The sequence below is a fragment of the Lynx rufus genome, unplaced genomic scaffold, assembly GCF_022079265.1.
Source record: "Lynx rufus isolate CCGP_SWC_20201006 ecotype Redwood Valley unplaced genomic scaffold, mLynRuf1.p SCAF_10, whole genome shotgun sequence".
Classification (NCBI taxonomy): Eukaryota; Metazoa; Chordata; class Mammalia; order Carnivora; family Felidae; genus Lynx; species Lynx rufus.
Genome location: NW_025814824.1, coordinates 60,064,847 through 60,087,690, shown reverse-complemented (window position 1 = coordinate 60,087,690; position 22,844 = coordinate 60,064,847). Strand labels below are relative to the sequence as shown.

Here is a 22,844-nt window from a genome sequence, read left to right as displayed (position 1 = left end):
TTCCAATTTTCAGATTTTTATAGTCAGACCAAATTGCTTAAAAACTGTATCTTTGTAGATTTAGTTAAAGAATTTCCTAAATTTCTCTGTGAGTGGCTAAGGGTGGCTCGGTGGTTAGGGTGAGCTTGCTTCCATAGAGGGCCAGGGCCTCTTGTATTGAACCATCTGGGTAAGAAACAGCAAGTACCCTTTCTGACCCTCCTGACCCTGTGCTTGGGGCCAGGGGTTTCAGGGCAGAGTATCTGATGGACCTAAGCCCAAGTTCAGTGAGCAGTATCTGCACTCAGTGACACACAAAGGTTATTTGCCAGGGACTGACAACACCATAATTAAATAGGTTTCAAATTATGGAACAGAGGCTGCAGAAATAGAAGTATATTTCCCTGCTTGCAAAACCCAGACAAAACCGTGCCTTGAGAGTAAGAGAGTTCTCATTCTCCATCTCTGCACTGAAGGAAAGAAGAGGCCATGGGGCAGAGGTTGACAGCCAAGAACATGGCCAAGTCTGGAAGTCTTGGAGCCTGCTGATGCAAGAGACAGGCCAAAGAGTCCTCTGACTTCTCCAAGAGGACAGAGAGTGCAACACTCAGACAGCTCTCGGGGCACAACCTGAGTCCTGTTTGGGGTCCTCGGCTGGCTGCATAAGAGGGGAGAGGGGGGATGTCACGTCCTCTGGTCTGTATTCCTTCCCTTACTCCAAAGTGCTGATCTTGATAGGAATCCCACAGAGCTTTGATCAGTAATTATTATGTCTCTCCTGAGAATGGAAATAAAGACCCTTTCCTGATTATATCATGGGTTATGAATACTGCCACGGAGAAGCCATTTTTTTTTCTTTTTTTTAAACTCAAACTCTTGAGATCATATGACTACCACGGACTTAAAAGCTGATAGGGATAATCTTTTACAGATATTATCTTGTCAACTTCTGGAAAAAACTAAATGGAGTTAGGAAGGACACAATATTAGAAGCAACACCTATGTTTGAAAAATAATGTGTGCCTCTTCATAATGCTATGACAAAGTAAACAGTGCTTGCCTTTATTTTGTTTTCATCCATCGAGATGATCTGTGCCCGTAACCAAGCATCCTCCTCAGCATTTACAGCCAGTAACTGCCCAACATGCACAGTCTGGACTGGTGTGATCTTGGGGTTCTTACTGTAATACTCCTTCATCTCATCTTCCATTAATTCCTGAGCAGCAGAATAGTCTTTGCCCACATACCTGAATTAGTTAAAGGAAGAGACCACAAATGAAGCAACCCAGAAGGAGGAAAATGACAGGAATTCACCAGGAATTCACTAATGACACTCTCATTTCTTTTCTACTGCCATCTTTCCAGTCTCAGACATGGATTATGTCAATGGGTAGGAGAACACGTATTTAGCAAACATTTCTGTCTTGATAAAGGAAAGTATAATATTATGGGGCTCATGTAAAACAGCACCAGGGCCGAACACACCAGATCAAATGCTTGACAACAATCCAGACAGCTGGAGGATGTAACAGTAAGCAGTCAGGGAAACTTCGGCGAGGGTGAGGCTGAGAAAAGATTCAAGGGAAGGGAAGAGAGGAAAATATGGTAGAAAATGGAGACACCAGTGCAGGCCAGATTAGCAAGAGTCTATTTAAGATTTTTTTTACTAAGGCTGCTGGAAATCTTTGTGGATTACTGAGAAGAGAATCCAGTTGGTGGTTTTGCCTTAAGGCTGGGTTTGAACAAGACTCAAGCCCTGACAACCAACGAAATTTTAAGAGAGAAAAACAAAGCCTTGAATGCACTAAACACAACCATGTGACAACCCATCTCCCCAGCTTACTGGACAAGTTTAAACAAATTACAACAAAACATTGAGCTCTGATACCCTTAAAGAGATGATATCTTCTAGCTAAATCTCTCTTAAATTGTATGCTTTCTGAGAAGGCTTTTTCAGGATATGGCCTATCTCCTTCTACAATTTTCTGCTGTTAAAACTGCAGTCACCTCATCCCAGTTGATTATTAAAACACACTATTTCCCTTTGTGCCACAAATAGACTCTTGTGTTCTTGCCTTTTAGTACTTAGGGACAATTCCATCAAAGGCCTCTTTCTAGGATGTGAAACCCAGCAAATCAAGTTCAGCTCCTATAACAGGAGCTGTCTCAACCACAGGATGAAGCCTTTTTAGCTGGAAGCTATGCCGTAACGGCACCAGAATCACTGACTAGGGAGATGGGGGGTATGCCAACAAGCACATTGCCCTTTGCACTGTTCCGCTTTTACCCAGGGCCCAAGTGCTCCTATACAGCTTTAAGAGACTACTCCTCTGAAAATGTTTTCATGCATTCTTGGCAACTATCGGCAGGACAGAAGACACCCTATTCAATCTATTTGTTACTAGAGTTAAAAAAGCTTTAAAAGGTCCTACACAAAATGAAAAGAATGCCTCTTTTGAGCAATGGCTATTTTAAAACCAAATATTGCACGCATCTTATTTACTCCAGAAACAGCTGAAGAAGCTTTGTCACACTCTGCTAGTTAAGTTTACTGAGCTTTACAAATGGTAAGGTGCTGCCTGGGGTGCAGCTGCCTCTCAGCTCTGACGTCCCCCAGGAGGTCTGTAGCTCTGCCGAGTGCCCATTTCCCAGACCTGGAGTCTCACAGGTCCTCCTTTTAGTGCTGCCACGGCCCTGGGAGCCTAACCGGCCCGGAGGCCTGGGCAGCAGCCTGTGACTTGGTTGTGTGTTCAGCACAGGCACCCGCTAGGGAGGAGGAAGGTGGAGAGAAGCAGCATGAAATCCGCTCTCAATGACAACTGGCAGAGAAGAATGGCTACTTGGCTTGGGTGGAGGTGATATTATGGTTGGTGTGATGGTGGGTAGTGGGAAGAATGAAGTCCTGCACTGTCTCCCAATTACCTGAACAAGTGGGCAAAGAATGATATGTAGGCTAATTCAGGTATTCCGTAAGTACAGTTTCACAAAGTTAATTTTTGACACTGAAGACAAGGGATTCCCACACTTGATATGAGGTCTGTGCCACAACCCCTCCTCAGACCCTTCATGAGTCACAGGCCTAGTTTCCAGAGCCTACTGTCTACCTGGGTGAAGACATGAATATAGAATAGGGCTCAGCCTGGTTGGAATCTACTGAGTCTCTGGGTTGGTGGGTGGGGGATGCCAATGACCTTGGATCGACCTAACAGCACACATTACCCATCATGCTTGCTGGCTGCCAGCAACTGTGCTGAACAGGTAGAATGCTAACTCCAGGATTCAAATTTATATTGGAAAAGGGGATCTAAACAATCTGAAGACCTGGACCTAATCATCCTGACATAGATTAGAACCCTTCTACTGAAGTCCCGGACCTGATCCAGATTCCTGCCAACCCTTGGTTAGAACATCAGAAATCATATGATCTGTCGATGTCGAGCCCAGTGCTGGGTGCTTGGTCTCTGACAACAGATCCGACAGCTAATAGTAACAGACACCAAAGGATCCTGCCAGGAAGGCAGACTTAGATTTCTTCGAAACGGTAGGAGTTAGCAATGTGCTCCTCAACATCCTTCCTTTACTTCAATTTATTAGTGAACCACAGTGGAATCCCCAACCCTCAACAATCCATTTACATCTTCAGGCAATACAGCATCTTAGAATAAAAGCTTTATTCATTTACTACCTCTGTACAGAATAAGACCTCTCTAAAGGTTCTGTACAATCTAGTTTGAGCATACCAAGACACTTGATTCCACTTCATTATCCACTCAGACTCTTACCTATGATTCTCTGGAGAAGTAACAGCCCAAATTTCAACATTTTGGTTGAAGAAGCCTGGACACTGCTCTGATTCAGCCTTTTCCTTTTCTGTCCACAGCCATACTTTAGGCTGGTGCCTCCAGAGATCCAGCTACACTGGTTCCATTCTTTATCCCAAGTTAGAAACTACAAATTATAGTCTTTTAATATCTTCTATGTATTCTATATTTTCTCCAAAAGTCCATGTCAGGTGCCTGGGGCTGAACCATCTTTTGCAATTCCAGCTATCATCAGCCACTTTGGCAATGGTTCTTCCGCCCAGGCAACGATGATATCAAAAGGACCAAGTAACCAGAGAGTACCTTTGGCTCCAAGGGCTAATCTTATGTATTGTACTAGGTAGGCAGTGCTTGGCTATTTTGACTTCTGTAAAATGCTACACAGTCCCAGATTAAATAGTATTACCTACCTAGTGGGTGACTTACTTATTCTATGGATTAGACATTCACTGCTTTTGATATACACAGTTGTCATTATGCTTTTGACATAGATTCTTCTTGCATTCAGACCATATTATCATTCCAATTTTAATACTGTTATCTTTTCTCATGAGAACAGTTGCATATTTAACAAATCTACCAAATATTCAGAATATATACAGAGATTAATTTTTTAAAGTGCTTTGATTTCAAGATGCTCACTGTCTACTGGGAGAGACGAATGTACATATATAACCATTAATGTAGAAGAAATAAGAATTAATCTCCTAAAAGATACAAACACAGTTCTGGCAGTTGAGAGAAATGTACAAGATGTAAAAACAAGAATTACGGTTATACTTCATTATAACTCTACAGAACTAAAAATATACTATTCTTCCTCAACTTCCAGCATCCACGGGAAGAATAGCCAAGTGACAACAGTACAGCAGTATCCTAAAGAATTAGAAAATAAAACTCGCCTGATAACCACTTCATTTGTGTTGCTCAGTTCAACCACCAATACAGATGGGGATGCCTCAGTTGGAATGATTAACGGAGGAACTGTTGTATTCTCCACAAAGGTATCAGCACTTTTGGCAATGTTTTCTTCTATCTGCAAATATTCTTGTTCGACCATAGACTTGATATCATAATCGCCATGTGATTGCCCTGCATCCTTTGGGATTTTGTCAGTGGGCAATGGAAGTTTAGCATAGAGAATGGCCTTCTGGGGATTTCCAGAAATGTAGTCTATGGTGCATACATCAGAAAGCGAGGCAAGATTTTTTAAGGCATCCTCAGGGAATTTCATTTTGTACATGTCCTCAAATGCTTTGGGGAGTGCGCTGGCCCAAAGACCACTTGAATATTTCGCCAGAAGCTCCGCAACTTTCTCTTTAAAGTCTCCTGGCATAACTGCTGGACACCCTTTTAATGGTGGTATTTGTTTTGGAGCAGGTAGTGGGGATGGAGGCACTTTTTCACCATCCAGTTCACTTCTCAAAAGCTGCTTTCTCTTAGCTGGATAAAGAAGTAAATCTTGACCACCACTGCAAGGTTTTTCCACCTGAAATTTTTAAATAAAGCAAATGACAGATATTTCAATGGCTGCAAACAACCTGAAAACACATCAATGCATTTTAAATGAGAATGACACTGTTTTCAAGTCAATCGAGAGAAACAAAAGTGTACATTTTACTCTTCTCAACCACTAAGACTTAATCCCTTGCCTTCATCCACAAATGACATCATGAGCCACGTTTTAGAAATAAACAGGGAAATAAAATAGCACGAATTTCCCTTATGAGGCATCTGGCCTCCAACAACCCTATGAAATCATGAGAGTTTCTGCCCCATAAGCCAGGTATCTCATTTAGTTCTGTCAAATCCAAAGCAACAGCTTACAAACTGACTAAATACAAGGTGGGATGAAGCCGTGAAAAGGTATCAGAACTGTCAGGAATAAACCACTGGGAAGAAAGTTAGGACATCTTCAGACAAACCTAAAGAGCTAGCTTTTTCTTCTTCTTGTAGTATCCTGAGAAAACCCTTAGCTTTACGTTATTTACAAAAAGACTCTTCAGAGACAAGGTACAGTTTTTACAACCACTAAAGTAGAAAGTTAGCTAAAAGTTGCCCCTCCAAAGAACAAGAGATAAAAATGCCTGGCATTTGTACATCATCCAATCTCTAATTTTATCTGTGTAACATTTCTGAGAGTTATGGCTCGATGGCATCTCTTTGTATAAGAGAAGAAAGAGAAGAGAAACTGATGCATGGTGCCACTTTTTCCAAGTTGTAAGCCTTTCTATTACTAGACCAGGGTACAAGCTGATCTTACCACCTGTTTTTGCCTTGCCTATGAGCTAATATGATTTGTGTATTTTTAAATGGTTGAAAAAAATCAAAAGAATTATTTTGTGATGTGAAAATTAGATGAAATTCAGTGTACATAAGGTTTTATTGGAACACAGCCATGCCCATTTGCTTATGCATCGTGGAGGCCTGCTTCTGCAGTTCAGTAGCAGAGTTGAGTGGTTGTGCCAGACTATGGGTAACAATGACACAGCTGTTGGCCCACAAAACCTAAAATATTTACTACCTCGCCCTTTATAAAAAAAGGTTTCTCAACCTTTGATTAGACTGAAGTTAGCACTGACAGCCCTCTAAGATGTTCCTATTTTGTCAGATCCTATTCAGTTATTCCTTAGCTGCAATTTGAGTCCTTGGAAAAACATTCCAGACCACTAAGGTAATAATACAAACTTATAAGAAGTCCTCCCTCTCCCAAGAAGAATAGAATATTAAAGTACACTGAGTAGTTTGTTAGTAAAGAACATTGACCTCTCTAACTCATTTTCTACATAATGCTTAGGAAGAACATAAATATGTACACACAAAGAAGGTATTGTCTTGTTACCCAAGAAGAGCATTAAAAAGTCGAGAGGTGTAGTCAATTGAATATTAACATAGATACCTTTTAGTCCTGACTATATATTCTAGGTGATACATGAGAAGGATGAATATTAACACAAGTATAAAACATTAGGTTCTCCTCCTCACATTCTTCTGCCAACGTGTCTTGAAGTTTTGAGGACTGGGGGGAAAGTCCATGCCCAAAACCCCAAGCATCAATAAAAGCAGAGGCAACTTAATCTGCATTTAGCACCTGCTGGCATTCCCTATCATCGTTGGTGGACTCCTGCTGCTGACACCTTTTGACACTCTGGTTGGTGCATTATAGGACAGTTACAGTTTATGTCCCTAATTTTAAGACTTAGGGATATAAATATTTGGACCATTTCTCATTTTGCTCTCAATGGTCTTGAGATTCATGTTTTTATTTTTTTAATTTTTTATTTAGTTAAAAAAAATTTTGGTAACATTTATTTATTTTTGAGAGACAGAGAGAAACAGCATGAGCGGGGGAGGGTCAGAGAGAGAAGGAGACACAGAATCCAAAGCAAGCTCCAGGCTCTGAGTTGTCAGCACAGAGCCCGATGTGGGGCTCGAACCCATGAACTGTGAGATCATGACCTGAGCTAAAGTCAGCACTCAACGGGGTGCCTGGGTGGCTCGGTCGGTTAAGCGTCCGACTTCGGCTCAGGTCATGATCTCACGGTCCCTGAGTTCGAGCCCCGCGTCGGGCTCTGTGCTGACCGCTCAGAGCCTGGAGTCTGTTTCAGATTCTGTGTCTCCTTCTCTCTCTGACCCTCCCCTGCTCATGCTCTGTCTCTCTCTGTCTCAAAAATAAATAAATGTTTAAAAAAAAAATTTTAAGTCAGCACTCAACCAACTGAGCCACCCAGGTGCCCTGAGATTCATGTTTGTAAATCTGAAATCTTAAAATGGCAATCCTCACCGTGCTTTAAGACACTTAATAAGATACAAGAATACAGTATTCAGAGAAGGGTTTGAGAAACATACTTTTGGAGCAAATGGAGATATAAAATAGAGTTCTATGTGAATTATCCACTTGTCATATAGAATCCCAATTAATGTAATCTTAGATTTAGACATGACAGTCCTCCATATTGAAAGCCAGCTGAGGCTTCGGGGCCCATCTTCGTTCTTTGCCTACAGACCTCTTTTCAACTTTTTGCAATACCTTCTCCAAGGTGGATGGTAGAAACTAATTTCAGTGGAATATCTTATTTATCTATAATAACTCTCACAAGCCCCATGCCCCAACTGTCCACATGGCTTCTTCTAACTCAAGAGAGGATAGGAAGGGTTCTTCAGCTTTATGACCCTTTTCTTTCCAGTGAGTGAACTGGAACATGAGATACTTCAGTGTTTGTTCAACAGTCCCCTAGGGGTGTCAGGGTGGCTCAGTTGGTTGAGCATCCGATTTTGACTCAGGCCATGATCTCACGGTTCCTGAGCTCGAATCCATAATCAGCCTCCGTGCTGACAGTGCAGAGCCTACTTGGGATTCTCTCTCTCTCTCCCTCTCTTTCTGCCCCTCTCCCTCTGTCTCTCAAAATAAATAAATAAACCTTAAACAAAACAAAACAAAACAGCCTCCTCCACTTCCAGTCCCGAAGCTTCCATTCCCACCTGTGCTTTAGATGTGATCAGGACCAATTACCTAACAATGCCCTTTATCAAATCTCTAGACATGATCTCTGAACATGGCCAGCACACTGAGTTCTTCTCACCAAGAATTACTACCTTAACAGAAGTTTATGAACATTACAGCCATTTAAGGGGCACAAAATTCCCTTTCTTTTCTGACCTTTGTATCATAATAATGCTAAAAGATCATCTGGAATTAGTAAGCTTCCAGGGCTCTGTCTACAACATTTAAGTCAAGCTTCTCCAGTCAGCCTATAAAGTAGATTTTTAACCAACAAGCCTAAGTTTATCTGAATTTCTAACAACAGCCAAATAACCACCTGAACTAGAAGACATATTTCTTTCCTAAGCAGTTTCATCTTACTGTTATTGTTTAAACTAGATAACCACCCCCTATGTCCAAATGACTAGTTCCTTGAATTGTAGGCATTTTCCAATGTGCTTCTTCCTCAGTCTCAAGAGGATTGGTTATGAGCCTAAACTCTACTTTGTTCTCCAGTAATTTGGCCTCTTTAAATTCAATTCAGCCTTTACAAAGATTAAACATAGGCCTGATTTCCGGAACTAAACCTGACACTAACCAAGGCTGAATGAGATGTCCTTCAATACATTAGACAAATATTCATGGATAAGCTTGGTGATATAGATAATATGTCTGGTCCACATGCTTTCCAAGCAATCTTTGGAGACTGGCTGAAGGATTACTGAATTCAAAGGGAAAAATCATGAAATTCATGTCATTTCAAGTTAAAAAACCTAACTCTCACAGATGTAATTTTTGAACTTATATGTAATTTTTTTCAACTTCAACTTTGTTTTAAAATTTTCATATGAATGAAAATTTGCTTTTCCCAGGCATTCTACAGTGATTGCTACCTATCCTCCACAAAATGTGTCTTTGTCTCTTTTTAATTTTCTGGTAACTAGGCTTAGGAAAGATACCTACTACTGTATCCCAAACTTATGGCAATCTCCCCAAAGACAAGGAATTGCTATAACGTGGGTTACAGTGTGGTGTCCATTATTCACTGTGCTCTGGTGCATCTGACCAGACTGACATGTGATCTCCTGTCACAGCCCCCAAGTAGAAAGCTTTCTTTAGCCTTCACAAATGACCAAGGTAAGTCAACAGCTACTTGAAATATGGCTTTTATTATATTCTTAGTTTGATATATCAGCAGCTCATCATTTCAGTTATCTCTTACAAGGGTGCTCTACACCTTTAGTTTACCTGATCCAGATACGTATCTGAGGAGGGAGTCATAAACCTTCTGTAGAAGAAGATTCAATATCATAATCCTACTCTTTTCTTCCATGTTTTGTTTTGTGGCTCTACATTTTTTGGTGGGGGGGAGGGGACTTTGGATATCCACTTAAAAAGCTACCATTTCAATGACTGGGAGGTGGCATGACCTAGAACTTCATATCTTTACTCACCCCCACTGCACCTCCAGACCCCACAGGAAAGACAGGTAGGTAACATAAAAGATTAACTCCCTACACCACAGAGTTCAAGCCATCTCCTTTGGTACTCATCAGAAGATTCTGGTACCTGATATGCCTTAGACTTTATCCCCACAAGTTCATTATATTTAGTTTGATTTCTGCCTCATTTGGAATTGCAGTGAGATACTTCTCTCACACACCTCTGGGATTTTGTAAATTGAGGATAGACATAGTAGGTTTGGTATAGGTAAGGCCCAAGACTTTCAAACATCAATTTCTTCAGGAGCCCCATTTGTTCACACACATAAAAGTCTTTACCCCATGAGTCTAGAAACTTTCTTCCTCTTAATTCTAAGAGGTCTTTACTTCTTCCTATCTGATTTTACCTGTGCTGTAAACTTAAATTCCTGAAGCCAAAATCCTTCGAGTCTATGGAAGTCTCATCTGCTAACTAAACAGCATAAGCTGCTGAGGTAACCTTACTGTGTTTCATAGAATTAGAATTTTATGATTCTATGACAGAATTGGTATTGTCTAATTAAATAAAAGTTTTCCAAAACAGTTGTATAGGCCTTATCCAGCCACAGTTGTATTTCCACCAGTACAAAAAAATCATATTTACCTGGAGATCTGATTCCCAGTTCTCCAAGCATTGGCAAGGTTTTGAACTTCAAAAAGAAACCAGTTTAAAAACTCAACTTCAGCAGTGAATAAAGACCCCTGAGCACCTTGCAACAGTGAAAACATTGAAGAGTTACTGACCAAGAAGCTAGTACCCTATGAATAGCCAGTTCACAGAAAGCAAGATTGAGTGGTTAATGACCTCCTTAAGAGCTCAGTCTTTTTTTTGCTAAAGCTGAGAAGTACTGGAAAAGTCAGACAATGAGAAAGAGATGAGAAAATGGTCCCCAATGGCATCATTGGGCCACAATGAAGACAACCTAGGTTGGGAGGTGAAGCCTGTAAGGGCAGTGGGTGGGGCATAAATTACACACAGAGAAGTACAGAGATGAGCTAACCCCCACATCTCAAGGTTCCACACCACCTACATCTGCCACCCTCTCTGTAGTGCTTTACCAATGCTAGTGATGCCAAACCCGAGATATTCAGAAACAGTTACAAGTTTTTAGTTGCTTCTGTTCAAGAAAGTACAAGTGTTTGTAGAATATTCCACAGATATTTAATCAAAGGTAAAAATAAAAAGTTTCTTGTAGAGGGTAACCCCTGACTGTTTACAAACCATCTGCTCAGAGAAACTAAACTCTTTCCACTACCTTGGATGAGTAGTTTTACAGACTGCATACATTTCAAGGCTCATACTCTCTCTCACCTCTCACCCCTTTTCCTACTACAGACTTCTAACTGATGCTGACTGCAACTATATTAGAACAGACTTCAAGTCTTTTTCATTCAGCATGGCTCAAGGTCAGGCTCTTGCTCAGTTTCTCTCAGGAAGACAAGGGCATCTTCTCCTGGCTAAATGTGTGCACAGCTTTTTGGGATGATCTTGGCCGGCAGTGGCGGCTTTCACTGTGCCTTCTAGGCTAAGTAGGTATTCTAGGTATGTTCTCATTACCTTTGGGGGTGGAGGTTGTGCCCCCAAGATAACAGAAACTCACCTCATCTCGGAGTTTCGATCCCTTTCACTTCAGTCATCTATTGCTCTTTATCTTCTCTCAATTTAAACTTTTGTTCTTCCTTCTTTAATTTTTCCTCTATCTTCACTGAGATAAGTTCCTTTGTAGAGCTTGATGGGCATGTCTCTGGTTTACCAGTGGGTTATATATAACCTGCTTTAGTTTAAGCTGGGCTGCCCCTCAAAAGATAATAGCCTTGAATCCCCTGGGTGGCTCAGTTGTTTGAGCATCTGACTCTTGATTTTAGCTTAGGTCATGATCCCAGGGTAGTGGGATGGAGTCCCGCATTAGACTCCGTGCTGAGCACAGAGCCTGCTTAAGATTCTCTCTCTCCCTCTTTCCCTGCCGGTTTTCCTGCTCTCTCTCTCTCTCTCTCTCTCTCTCTCTCTCTCTCAAACAAAACAAAACAAAAACAGCCTTTTCCTAAATACCTGCTATGTGTCTGATATCATACTGGCAGCTGCTTTTTATAGTTTCTCTCACTTTACTCCAACAACCCTATGCGATGGGTACAAATAGTCACACTTTATTTTTTTTTTAATTTTTTTAAGGTTTATTCATTTTTCAGAAACAGGGCGTGAGTGGGGGAGGGGCAGAGAGAGAGGGAGACACAGAATCCAAAGCAGGCTCTGGGCTCTGAGCTGTCAACACAGAGCAGATGTGGGGCTTAAACCCATGAACCATGAAGTCATGACCTGAGCCAAAGTCAGACATCCAACTGAGCCACACAGGTGCTATGAAACAGTCACATTTTAGAGAAGAGTCGGGACCTGAGAGGATGGTTTGTGTGCTGAAAGTAATGCAGCCAAGAAATGGCAAGGCAAACATGGAATTCCAAAGCCCAAACTCTTTTTTTTTAATGTTTATTTATTTTGAGAGAGAGAGTGATGAAGGGGGAGAGAGAGGGAGAGAGAAAGATTCCCACGCAGGCTCTATGCTGTCAGTGCAGAGCCCAACGTGGGGCTTGATCTCACAAACTCTGAGATCGTGACCCAAGCCAAAACCAAGTGTCAGATGCTTAATGGACTGAGCCATCCAGGTGCCCCAGCCCACACTCCTTCTATCATACTCTAGGGTCCTTCTATCATGCTCTATTCAAGTCCAGCACAGCAACATCATACACACCAATGTCTCTGTTCTGATTTTGCCACAGAGCTATTCTTTCTCCTATTCAGATGCTCACTGAAATTAAATTTAAAAACTGTTCCAGTGTGTTCACTACATATTTTTTTATTGGTGAAAAGTGAGAAAAGAAATTGGATTCCAATGAGATATTATGGCTATACTTTCAAGGCCTCAGTTTACCTTCTCACTGTGGCTTTTGCTGGCATTGCTATATAGATTGTATCGATACCATTAAGTCTGAGCACGCATCACTGCTGTTCGATTTACACTCACTTCCTTAGAAATCCAAGTTGTTCATTCTTAGCCCAGAAATATCCAGGCTTTAAAAAAAGGGCAGTTCACTTTGCATGGGCTGACAGGTGCCTTATTATCTTATGTAATTAATTACCACAGAAACATTCCTGAACATCCAAAACTATAAAAACGTATCCTTGTAAGTGGCGAGACAGCCGTCACCACCGTGACGCATTTTTTAAAGTCTGAGGTATTACAGTACTAAACAACTTGAAGCGTAGTGCTTTCCAGTGGGTAGGAAGATGACACTTAACAAAAATGCAGATTAACAGTAAAAACTTTTTATCAAAGCATGAATAATTAGTACAATTGGGCATTTTTTTTAGTCACTCACATTTTGTGTTCTAGGATGTCATGCTCTCATTCACGAAATGCCACATTGGTAACGAAGGCCGCTGTGCCTCCAGGACAACTCAGAGTGTTGCCCAATGCTCATCCTCGAGGTCACTGAGGCGGGGTACAAATTCTCAGCTGAGTGCCTGTGGTCCTGTCTGGCTCAAAGAATGAGCCCCCCAGCTCTCTCTGCAGCTTTAGGTAAGACATTAAATACAGACAGATGTTCTGGCTCATGTGGGAATGGAGAGGTTTCTCTCTCTACCCATACTGCAGAAAGTAGAGAATGTCGACAAAATCTCTGAGGCTCAACAGTCATTGTTATAAGATCTGGAATTTTACCAGAAATCCAAGTCTGTCAGAGGCTCTGGATCCTGGGTGACCTCATGGTGGGGGGAATCCGCGAAGTTCCCACCAAATGATGACTCTTTCACGACGTGACCTAGCCTCTGCTTGCCTCTTGAGTTTCTTCTTGAGCCACTCTCTCCTTACTTTCTTTCAGTTGAAAAAGCCCTGTTTTTCTTTCCATCGCAGGGCTTCGGTATGAGCTGCTTCCTTTGCCTAACTTACTTCAGTTCACCTGTCAGGTTTTAGTGTAGCAGCCACCTCCTCTGGGAAGTTCTTGACTCATCATGCTAAGTTGGGCCCTCCTGTTTACACATTTCCTCAGCACCCTGCCCTTCTCCTTCAACACAATCGCAGGTTTATCATTATTTGTTCCATGTTTATTTTCTCTGTTAGACAGGAAGTTCCATAAGGGCAAGGATCATGTTTGTCTTGTTTACTATTATTCCAACACCCAGGTCAGTGTCTGGTTCACAGCAGCATTTCATAAATACTAGCCAAACACAGCAGTTAAGAAGAACATTATTAATAAGACCAACAACACCCAAGAGGTGTTGTCCTCCTCCAAGGACTGAATGGAAATGCTTGGACTCCAGTACCCTTGGTCTAAGGCCTGCCATCTTGGGCTCTTTGCCTTTCCAGGACAGCTCCTGCAGTTTCCATTTCCCTCACAAGTTGCCTAGAACACTATGCAACTGGTTCATCATGGTGAGTATAACTTTATATTCTCTTTAGCTTTCAAAACTTAATCCACACTTTGTTGTCGGGATGATTCCCAAGATGAAGAACAAAAGAGTCAAAGCATCCTTCTGCCTGCATCAAAATGTAATCCAATATCCCTGCGAAATGGAATACTGCTTACAGCTGATCAAAACCTCCATGAAAGTAAAATTTCAGAGCTGCTATTTGGCCCCAGAAGCTCATGTTGCCCATTCTGATATTCAAATGGAAATACCTGCAAGTGGTTATCTCTGAGTCTTGCAAGTATATACGGTATCCACTGTACATATGTATAAATGGGTGATTTTACTTTCATAGTTTTACTTTTTGTAGAAATGTTTATTTATGAGAGAGAGAGAGAGAGAGAGCGAGAGAGAGAGAGAGCGCGAGAGCGCATATGCGTGCAACTGAGGGAGGGACAGAGAGAGAAGGAGACAGATGATCTGAAGCAGGTTCTGTGCTGAGAGGGCTTGAACCCATGAACCATGAGATCATGACCTGAGTCGAAGTCAGATGCTTAACCGACTGAGCCACCCAAGTGCCCCTCATAGCTTTATTTTTAATCTTTTTTATATAGAATGTTTTATAAGATCGGGGGAGAAAGTCCTTTTTTTAAAGCTTTTTTAATGTTTATTTATTTTTGAGAGATGGAGAGAGACAGAGCACGAGTGGGGGGAGGAGCAGAGAGAGAGGGAGACACAGAATCTGAAGCAGAATCCAGGCTTTGAACTGTCAGCACAGAGCCTGAAGTGGGGCTCGAACTTACAAACTGCAAGATCATGACCTGAGCCGAAGTCAGACACTTAACCGACTGAGCCACCCAGGTGCCCTGAGAAAGTCCTTTAAAAAACAATATGGAAATACACTGCACTTGGGTTTCTTTTTCGGTTACACGATAAGCCATATAGAGAGATACATACCGAATACAAGACCGAATCTTCCTTACCCTAACTTTTCTGTGCTGCATTTGAGGATGTCTGTCCTTGCCTGTAATAGTATCAGCTCTGGTCATGCTCTCAGTGTTTGTGCTTTTCACCAAAGTGGAAAGCAAGAAGTCAGAAGAAAAGAAAAACAAGCATGGTAGTATAACTATTTAAAACGGTCTATAAATAACCATGGTGTAACTGTTTAAAACTGTTTACCAGTAGGCTATTAAAGAATATTTAGATGTTATAAAAAGAGTTTTGAAAAATATTAATAGACATCAATAAGACTGGCAGTTTTTGGTATCTTAGATGTAATGCTTTTACACTAAGCAATTCTCATCCCTAATAATTTATAGTGATTGCACCTAAGAAGTCCTACTCAAAGTTGAGAGACACAGCATATAGATAAGGAAGGTATATCCTATTTCTGCTTCGGGTTCTACCCTTACCTCCTGAACAGAAAATAATCACGCAAGAAAGATGAATTTGAGCAACCAAAAAATAAAAAGTCAGTTGTTTCAGCTCCTGAAATTTAGTAGGAAACCCTTCATTTTAAGTAAGGTTTTAACATCAAAGAGATACTCTCTCACCTATAATCCTAGCAAGAGAGATTTTGGGGCTTTGCAGACCCGTAGATAACACAGATGAAAATTTCCCCTAAAAGCTGTAAATTAAGCTACACAAACAAAAGTAATTATCATGGAGTATAAAATAAAGTAACCAGAAATAACAATACATTAAGAAGATTCTGTGGAGTTAATTTTTAAAACTTTACTCCAAAGACAACTTTTTTTTAAATCAAAGCTTTATAGTGAGTTATATGTGTATCCTGACCAAAAAAAAGGCTCTAAGTTCACTGAGATGTGCTATAAGTTCATGACTGTCTATGGATTTAAAAAATAAAAGAACCCTATCCACCCCTGAGAAGGGTCTCCATGCCCTGAACCTCTAAACTGAGTAGCGCGGTGAAATATCAAAAATGCCCTCAAGATGAGGGAAATCTGAGTGGGCACATCAACGCTGCTGAACCTGCAACCAGTGAGAAAACTCTCCTTAGAAAGGAGTAAAAATGGAATGAACTGAACAGCAACTAATAGGAATTCCCATTATAAGAATAAACCCTACATTCCACATAAATCAGGGTAACATTCTTACAGTCTGTAAACATTCTTGACTTCGTAAGGAAGAAAACAGCTTATTGCCAGAGTTTGCTATTTCTTCTTGTTTTCCCACTTCCTACTGAATATTCTGACACGTGACATGCCTCTAAGGTGTTCTTAGCATCTAAGTCAGTGACTGGTACCAGCAGGTGCACAGTAAATCGTGTATGAATAAATAGGTTGGATGCATGAAAGAATGACTTTTGCCTGGAAAGTGACTGGAACTCGAATGCATGTCAGCGACCTGGAGGAAAAAGTGGTTACAAAAATACATGTCTTCAGGCCAGGGGCTTAGAAAAAGAGAGTGGCCTGTGCATTACCCAACAAGGTCAGGGGCCAAAATACATATTGAATTAAATAAATGAAAGCCTTCTATAAAACAAAATTGTATGTATATTTAATTCCAGAAGCACCAGGTAGCGGCTAATGCTACCATTTAGAATAGTTACATGATTGAATACATTGTATGTAAATGAAAACATTAAGAAACCTGAAAGTTAGTTACTTTGGTTTAGGAATTTAGTTGTCTCTATCGCTGGCTGAACTAAGATTTCTAATAAACCATTCTGATCCATCATTGTATTATAACAGACACTCAAGTAGAAACAGGTATAGAAATTGATGTCAGTTAACTTGTCAATTTTTTCCTCCAAAGAATTTTGCAAAAATTTTAAATCATAACCCTACGTTCATTTTTAAATTAAAATAAGATACTGTATAAATAAGTAGTCAAAATAACTAAAATCAGTTCAGCTGAATGTCTCTAAAAAATGCTCAGGAACCAGCATGTAAAATTTTGAGGCAAATGCAGTTTTATTACCAGTGAGTTCAAGTTATTAAAATGGCAAAGTTATCAGTATCCATTGGTAACAGTTCAATACAAAATGGTATACATATTACCACATATAAAATGCACTTAAAAATAATTTAAAACAAAATATGTAAAAACAGCAATCACAACACACACAGCCCTCAACCTTGACCTATCTCCGTAAGTAAGAACCAATATATGTTAATCTTAGAGATAAATATTAATGAAGCAATATTATGTCAAGTGCGTCATGCTCCCTGTATAAAAGGTGATGTGATTAATAACTCAAAAATCTGAAAGAAGGGCAGGGAGAAGGCATCAGAAGGGAGGAGTAAGGAGAAACGTACCGTGCAAATATGAGGCCAGTGTTCAAATTGTTGTAAAATTCCTTGATTAAGTTCTTCTTTATATAACTCTTTGTAAAAATGTGGAAGCTTAGATATCCAAATGCCATTGTTATGCTTGTTTAGTATTTCCTTTATGCGGTTTTGAACCTCATCCATTTTATAAGTGTAAGAGGCAGGAGGCGTGACATTTGGTTTTTCAACAGTCTGATTTAAATTATCTTTAAATTAAAAAAATGATAGAATTAACCAAAAGGCTTAACATTTTAGATTATCCCCATTACCTAGTATCTGTGTTATTAGGCTTTGTTACACTTCAGGCTTATGGGGGTCAAGGGACTTAGAAGTGGACAGGATAAGGCCAAGAAGGACACTGACAAGGGTGCTTCCTAATTTAAACATCAGGATGATCTTGTTTCTTTTTTTTTTTTTTTAATTTTTTTTTCAACGTTTTTTATTTATTTTTGGGACAGAGAGAGACAGAGCATGAACGGGGGAGGGGCAGAGAGAGAGGGAGACACAGAATCGGAAACAGGCTCCAGGCTCTGAGCCATCAGCCCAGAGCCCGACGCGGGGCTGGAACTCACGGACCGCGAGATTGTGACCTGGCTGAAGTCGGACGCTTAACCGACTGCGCCACCCAGGCGCCCCAGGATGATCTTGTTTCATAGAGAATAATAAAATTTAGTATTTAACCAATCATTCTCTAACTGCAACTAAGAAAGGTTAAACTTTAGACAATACTGGTTTATATGCAATGCTTTATTTAAACCCGTATTCCACAGAGCATTAGGATAGTGCTTTAATAGTAAGATCAAAGAACATTTTATAGAAAATTTTAAAAATGTCCAGGTTTTAAAATATGTTTTTCTGCTTTATTAATGAGAAAAACAATTTAGCAATACACAGAAGTTCTATTTTAAACTGGCAGGTAGAGAGATACACAGACTGGTCTGGGGCCTCTAGCCTCTGAGGATGCCAGGAGGCCAAAGGGTGAGCAGCTCCTTGAGGAGGGCTGGATGCTAACTCTGCTCTCACCCAGCACAGGGCACTAGACTGAGTTTGGCTCAGCAAACAAAAGGGCACACAATGTCCATATAAGGACATCACTAATTTATTTAGGTTCTTCCCAAATAATGATATAAAAGGATCAGGAATAAGGAAAAGATGAGCTTCTGAGAACTGGTCAGACCCCCCCTTAAAGAGAGAGTGTCAGTAACTAATGCACAGTTGGAGTCTGCAAATGCATCTGTTTTGTGGGGTCACTGGGAGTCCCCTAAGCTTGTGTGGTTTCTGTTAAATCAACGAAGGAGTCTGTTTTATAACAGGTAGGAGAGGCTGTGTGTAAGCATGTACATATCAGCTGTCCCGTGAACTGCAATCCTCCTGAAACAAATCCTCAGCGTTCTGCAGAAAAAAAAAGCTTACTCTAATTTAAAAGGATTTACAACCTCTAAGGGAGTAGCCATGTTTCAGAAAATACATGTGTAGGGGCACCTGGGTGACTCAGGTTAAGCGGCCGACTTTGGCTCAGGTCATGATCTCTCGGTCCGTGAGTTCGAGCCCTGCGTCGGGCTCTGTGCTGACAGCTCAGAGCCCAGAGCCTGTTTCAGATTCTGTGTCTCCCTCTCTCTGACCCTCCCCTGTTCATGCTCTGTCTCTCCCTGTCTCAAAAATAAATAAAACGTTAAAAGAAATTTAAAAAAAGAAAATACATGTGAAAAAGTTATTGACAGAAACAAAAATCATATGATTCAAGTAATTTCCATAAGAAATACTGGAGGTGTGTTAATATGGAAAAAATGATCTTGACTCAGTCAGAATCACACTTGAAACAGCAGATCATTTAAAGTCACACTTAAATTTCATGCAATGTAAATACTGATCCTGAAACACTGTTCCCTCAGATGCATCTATGAGCAGGGAATTTATACTTTGGTTGGAGGAGACCAGATGCCGAGTGTGTGCATTTTAATTTTTTTAATGTTTTTTTTTTTTTTCATTTTTGAGAGAGTGTGAATGGAGGAGGGGCAGTAAGAGGAAACAGAGGATCTGAAACGGGCTCTGCGCTGACAGCAGTGAGCCCGATGCAGGGCTTGAACCCACGAACCAAACCATGAGATCATGACCTGAGCCCAAGTCAGATGTTCAACTGACTGAGTCACCCAGGCACCTCGACAAGTGTGTGCAATTTTAATCTTCAGATTCTTTGACTTTATTATGTTTCTTACTGTTTTCTTAACAGCTCTTTTGGATCTTCTAACCCAAGGAATCATTTGTATCCTACTAAGGTGCTTAGTGGTCACTGTGTATAGTTTAGGGTCCCAGCTTTTAAAAATGGTGGAGTATCTGAAACTATTTTCTGAGTTGAAACCTCATATTTATGTGCTTTACATCTTATCCTCTGAAGAGTAAGAGGGTGACAAGGCACATAAATATCTCTCGGTGACACATGGAGCGAAACAGAACTTGTCTAATATGCGGAAGGCCTTATGTCAGAATAATGATATCCCTGGAGGCACTATTTTCTCTTTAGATCACTTCAATTCATAATTTAAAGAAATGAGGAAAGAGGGGAAGAAAGATAATAAATAGGATAGGGTGAGAGCAAATGCGAACAGCCACCACCAGATATTTTTCTTGGGGTTCTAAGGCTCTAGAAGCCGAAATGTATCATGAAGATAATGTTTAGAAAACATACCATTTATTTCCTTAGCACAGGTTCTTGAGAGATGCATCTGAAAAGGTGGTGGGAGGGACGCCTTTGGGCTAAACCTAAGGTGTTAAAAAAAAAAAAAGTAAGTTAAAATCCAAACATCAAAGTCTATGCCAAGTTTTAAGCACTGTGCTTTTCATTTAAAGTTTCTGTGGCACTGAACAGCAAAAGAAGTCATTAGAATATTTCAAAATGAGCAAAAATGAAAATGATACTGGTATCAACTTTCATGTTTCATATTAGAGAAAATGTGTTAAAAGCTAAATTTAAACTAGGACTTTAAGAGAACATGGAAGTTAGATTTCCAATTAATCACCTTTAAGGGACCGGCAATACAAAATAAATAAAACCATGCAAAGAATAAGTAGTTGATCATAAAGAATATTTTGGAATATAACCAAAAAATGAAGGACTTATACCACCAGATACTGAAGTGAGTTATAAAGTTACAACATTTATAATACTTAAACAGATAAGTAAAATGATACAGAGATTAGAAACACTCAATTGACGCTGTATCTTAGCACGTGAGAAAGGTGGCATTCCAAACCACAGAGGCACTGCTCAAGTAGCAAGTTAGAAAAGAAAAAGCATTGTCTCCCCACACTTCATACACTCACCAAAATAATTTTTATATGAATTACATTGGATATACATAGGAAGATTTTTCCAAATATGAGGACAATGAAACCAGACAGACACACACACACACGCACACACGCACACACACTCATGTATGTTCATGTCAGTCTCCCTCACTAGGCTCCAAGTGTCTTAATAACCTGTTCCCAGAGCCTAGGGCAGTGCTTGGTACTTGCAAAGGGCAGTGAATGTTGTAGGAATGAATAGGATGATTGAATCAACCTATGAGTACATCTTGCCCAGCAGTGGGTATGGAACTAGAACAGGTGACAATGACACAATATACATATTTTCCAACTTTTAGATAGTATGGAATACTCTAAAAATTAGATGAATTCTTTGGAATAAAGAACATCTCCTCATAATACTTTAATTCTACAAGAAATTATTAAATGGTAGGCTACCAATACAACTTATTTAATATATGATGCTATGCAACTATAAGAACATCATGTTTACATATTAATATATCTAGGTAATAATGGAAGATGCCAAAAACATATCCAACTTCTATTTTTAGAGAACTGGCAGGGAGACAGCCCTCTTTTCCCTTGCACCAGAGCCCTAAAGTTGTAAACTGGAACCCTCCTCTGCTTGGAGTCAGCTGTGAGGGCTCTATTAGCAGGCAGAGGCTTATGAGCAAAGAGGGAGCACAGAGAGATTATGGCAGGGACTGATATGGCTCAGGCATAGGTAGGTCTGATGGATGGGACAGAAAACAGTTGACATAGCAAAAGAAAGATTTCAAGGGAAACTGCAGGGACACGTGAAAAACAAAAATAAGATGAAAGTGGTCCAACCAGTCTTATAAAAGTAAGTATAAAAATTTTATTATTTTGTATTTTAAAAGACAAATTATTAAGTATTTTAAAAGACAAATACTTAGACTGGTCCAAAAAACACCCTATCAAATCTAAACATATGCCATTTATTAGAGACACATTCTTACCCTACAAACACTTATTTCAGGACCTACTATGAGCTGAGCATGGGCAGACAGGAATTATCTACAATTAAACAAGAGAAACACACCCCTATCTCATGGACTATACGTACAGTTGAGAAAACCGACTGTAGTAAGCTGCTATGACATGGCCCCCAGTGATTCTTGCCTCCTGGTGGCCAAGCCACAGCCTTATATAACCTCATTCCCTTGAGTAACTTGCTTCTAACCAACAGAATATTTCAAGGTTGAGAGGATTACAAATGATGAGATTACAAATCCCCCCTCCCCCCCAGCATAATCTCTCCCTTGCTGGCTTTGATGAAGCCAATGGCCACATTGGGAAGGCCTATGTGGTGAGAAATTGAAGGTGGTCTTTGGCCAACAGCCAGGAAATCAAGCACTGAGGAAAAAAATGAAAGTGATTTGGCCAACAAGCATGTGTGTCAGCCCAGAGGCAGATTCTTGCTCAGTTCACCCCATCCATGGCCAATACCCACAGCAGCCTCATAAGAGACTGAAGCAGAGGACCTAGCTAAGCAGTACCAGATACATGACCCACAGGAATTAGGAAATAATAATTAGGTGTTGTGAGCTGCTAGATTTGTATAACCTCTTACACAAAAATAGGTAATAATGCACTGACAAAATCTATAAGAACAAAACCTACTAAGTGCTATGATAGTGGCAATAAGTGTAATAAAAGCACATGTTAGAAGCAAGAAACCAAATCAGCAGTAGAAAGAGGAGGAAGTAGAGAGTAAAGGTTATTAACACCTTATAAAGTTATAATAATCTGAATAGTTTGGCACAGCAAAAGAATTAGACAGGTAATTAATGATTCCCAATGAAAAGGCCAGAAACCAAGTCATATATTTATAACAATTTACAATGGGTAAAGACAGCATTTTAAACCAGCATGGAAAGAAAAAAATTATGTAATAACTGGTATTAGGACATCTGGCTAACAAGACTGCTAACTCTCATGATATACAACCACATAAATTCTGGATTAAAGATTTTTTTTTTTTTTAAATTTTTTTTTTTCAACGTTTATTTATCTTTGGGACAGAGAGAGACAGAGCATGAACGGGGGAGGGGC

The 22,844-nt window shown here is 40.2% G+C and overlaps 1 protein-coding gene across 5 annotated transcripts in view; it reads right to left on the bottom strand.

Moving 5' to 3' along the window:
- TDRD7 (tudor domain containing 7) overlaps positions 1-22,844 on the bottom strand; it is a 77,249-nt gene that overhangs the window by 25,394 nt on the left and 29,011 nt on the right. For all 5 annotated transcript variants that reach the window (XM_047066541.1, XM_047066532.1, XM_047066548.1 and 2 more), the window contains 4 exons: positions 20,143-20,216; positions 17,445-17,662; positions 4,703-5,289; positions 1,040-1,226 (listed from right to left, as the gene is read on the bottom strand). In XM_047066541.1, the coding sequence (XP_046922497.1) occupies positions 1,040-1,226; positions 4,703-5,289; positions 17,445-17,662; positions 20,143-20,216 (1,066 nt within the window). The remainder of the gene's footprint in view (positions 1-1,039; positions 1,227-4,702; positions 5,290-17,444; positions 17,663-20,142; positions 20,217-22,844) is intronic.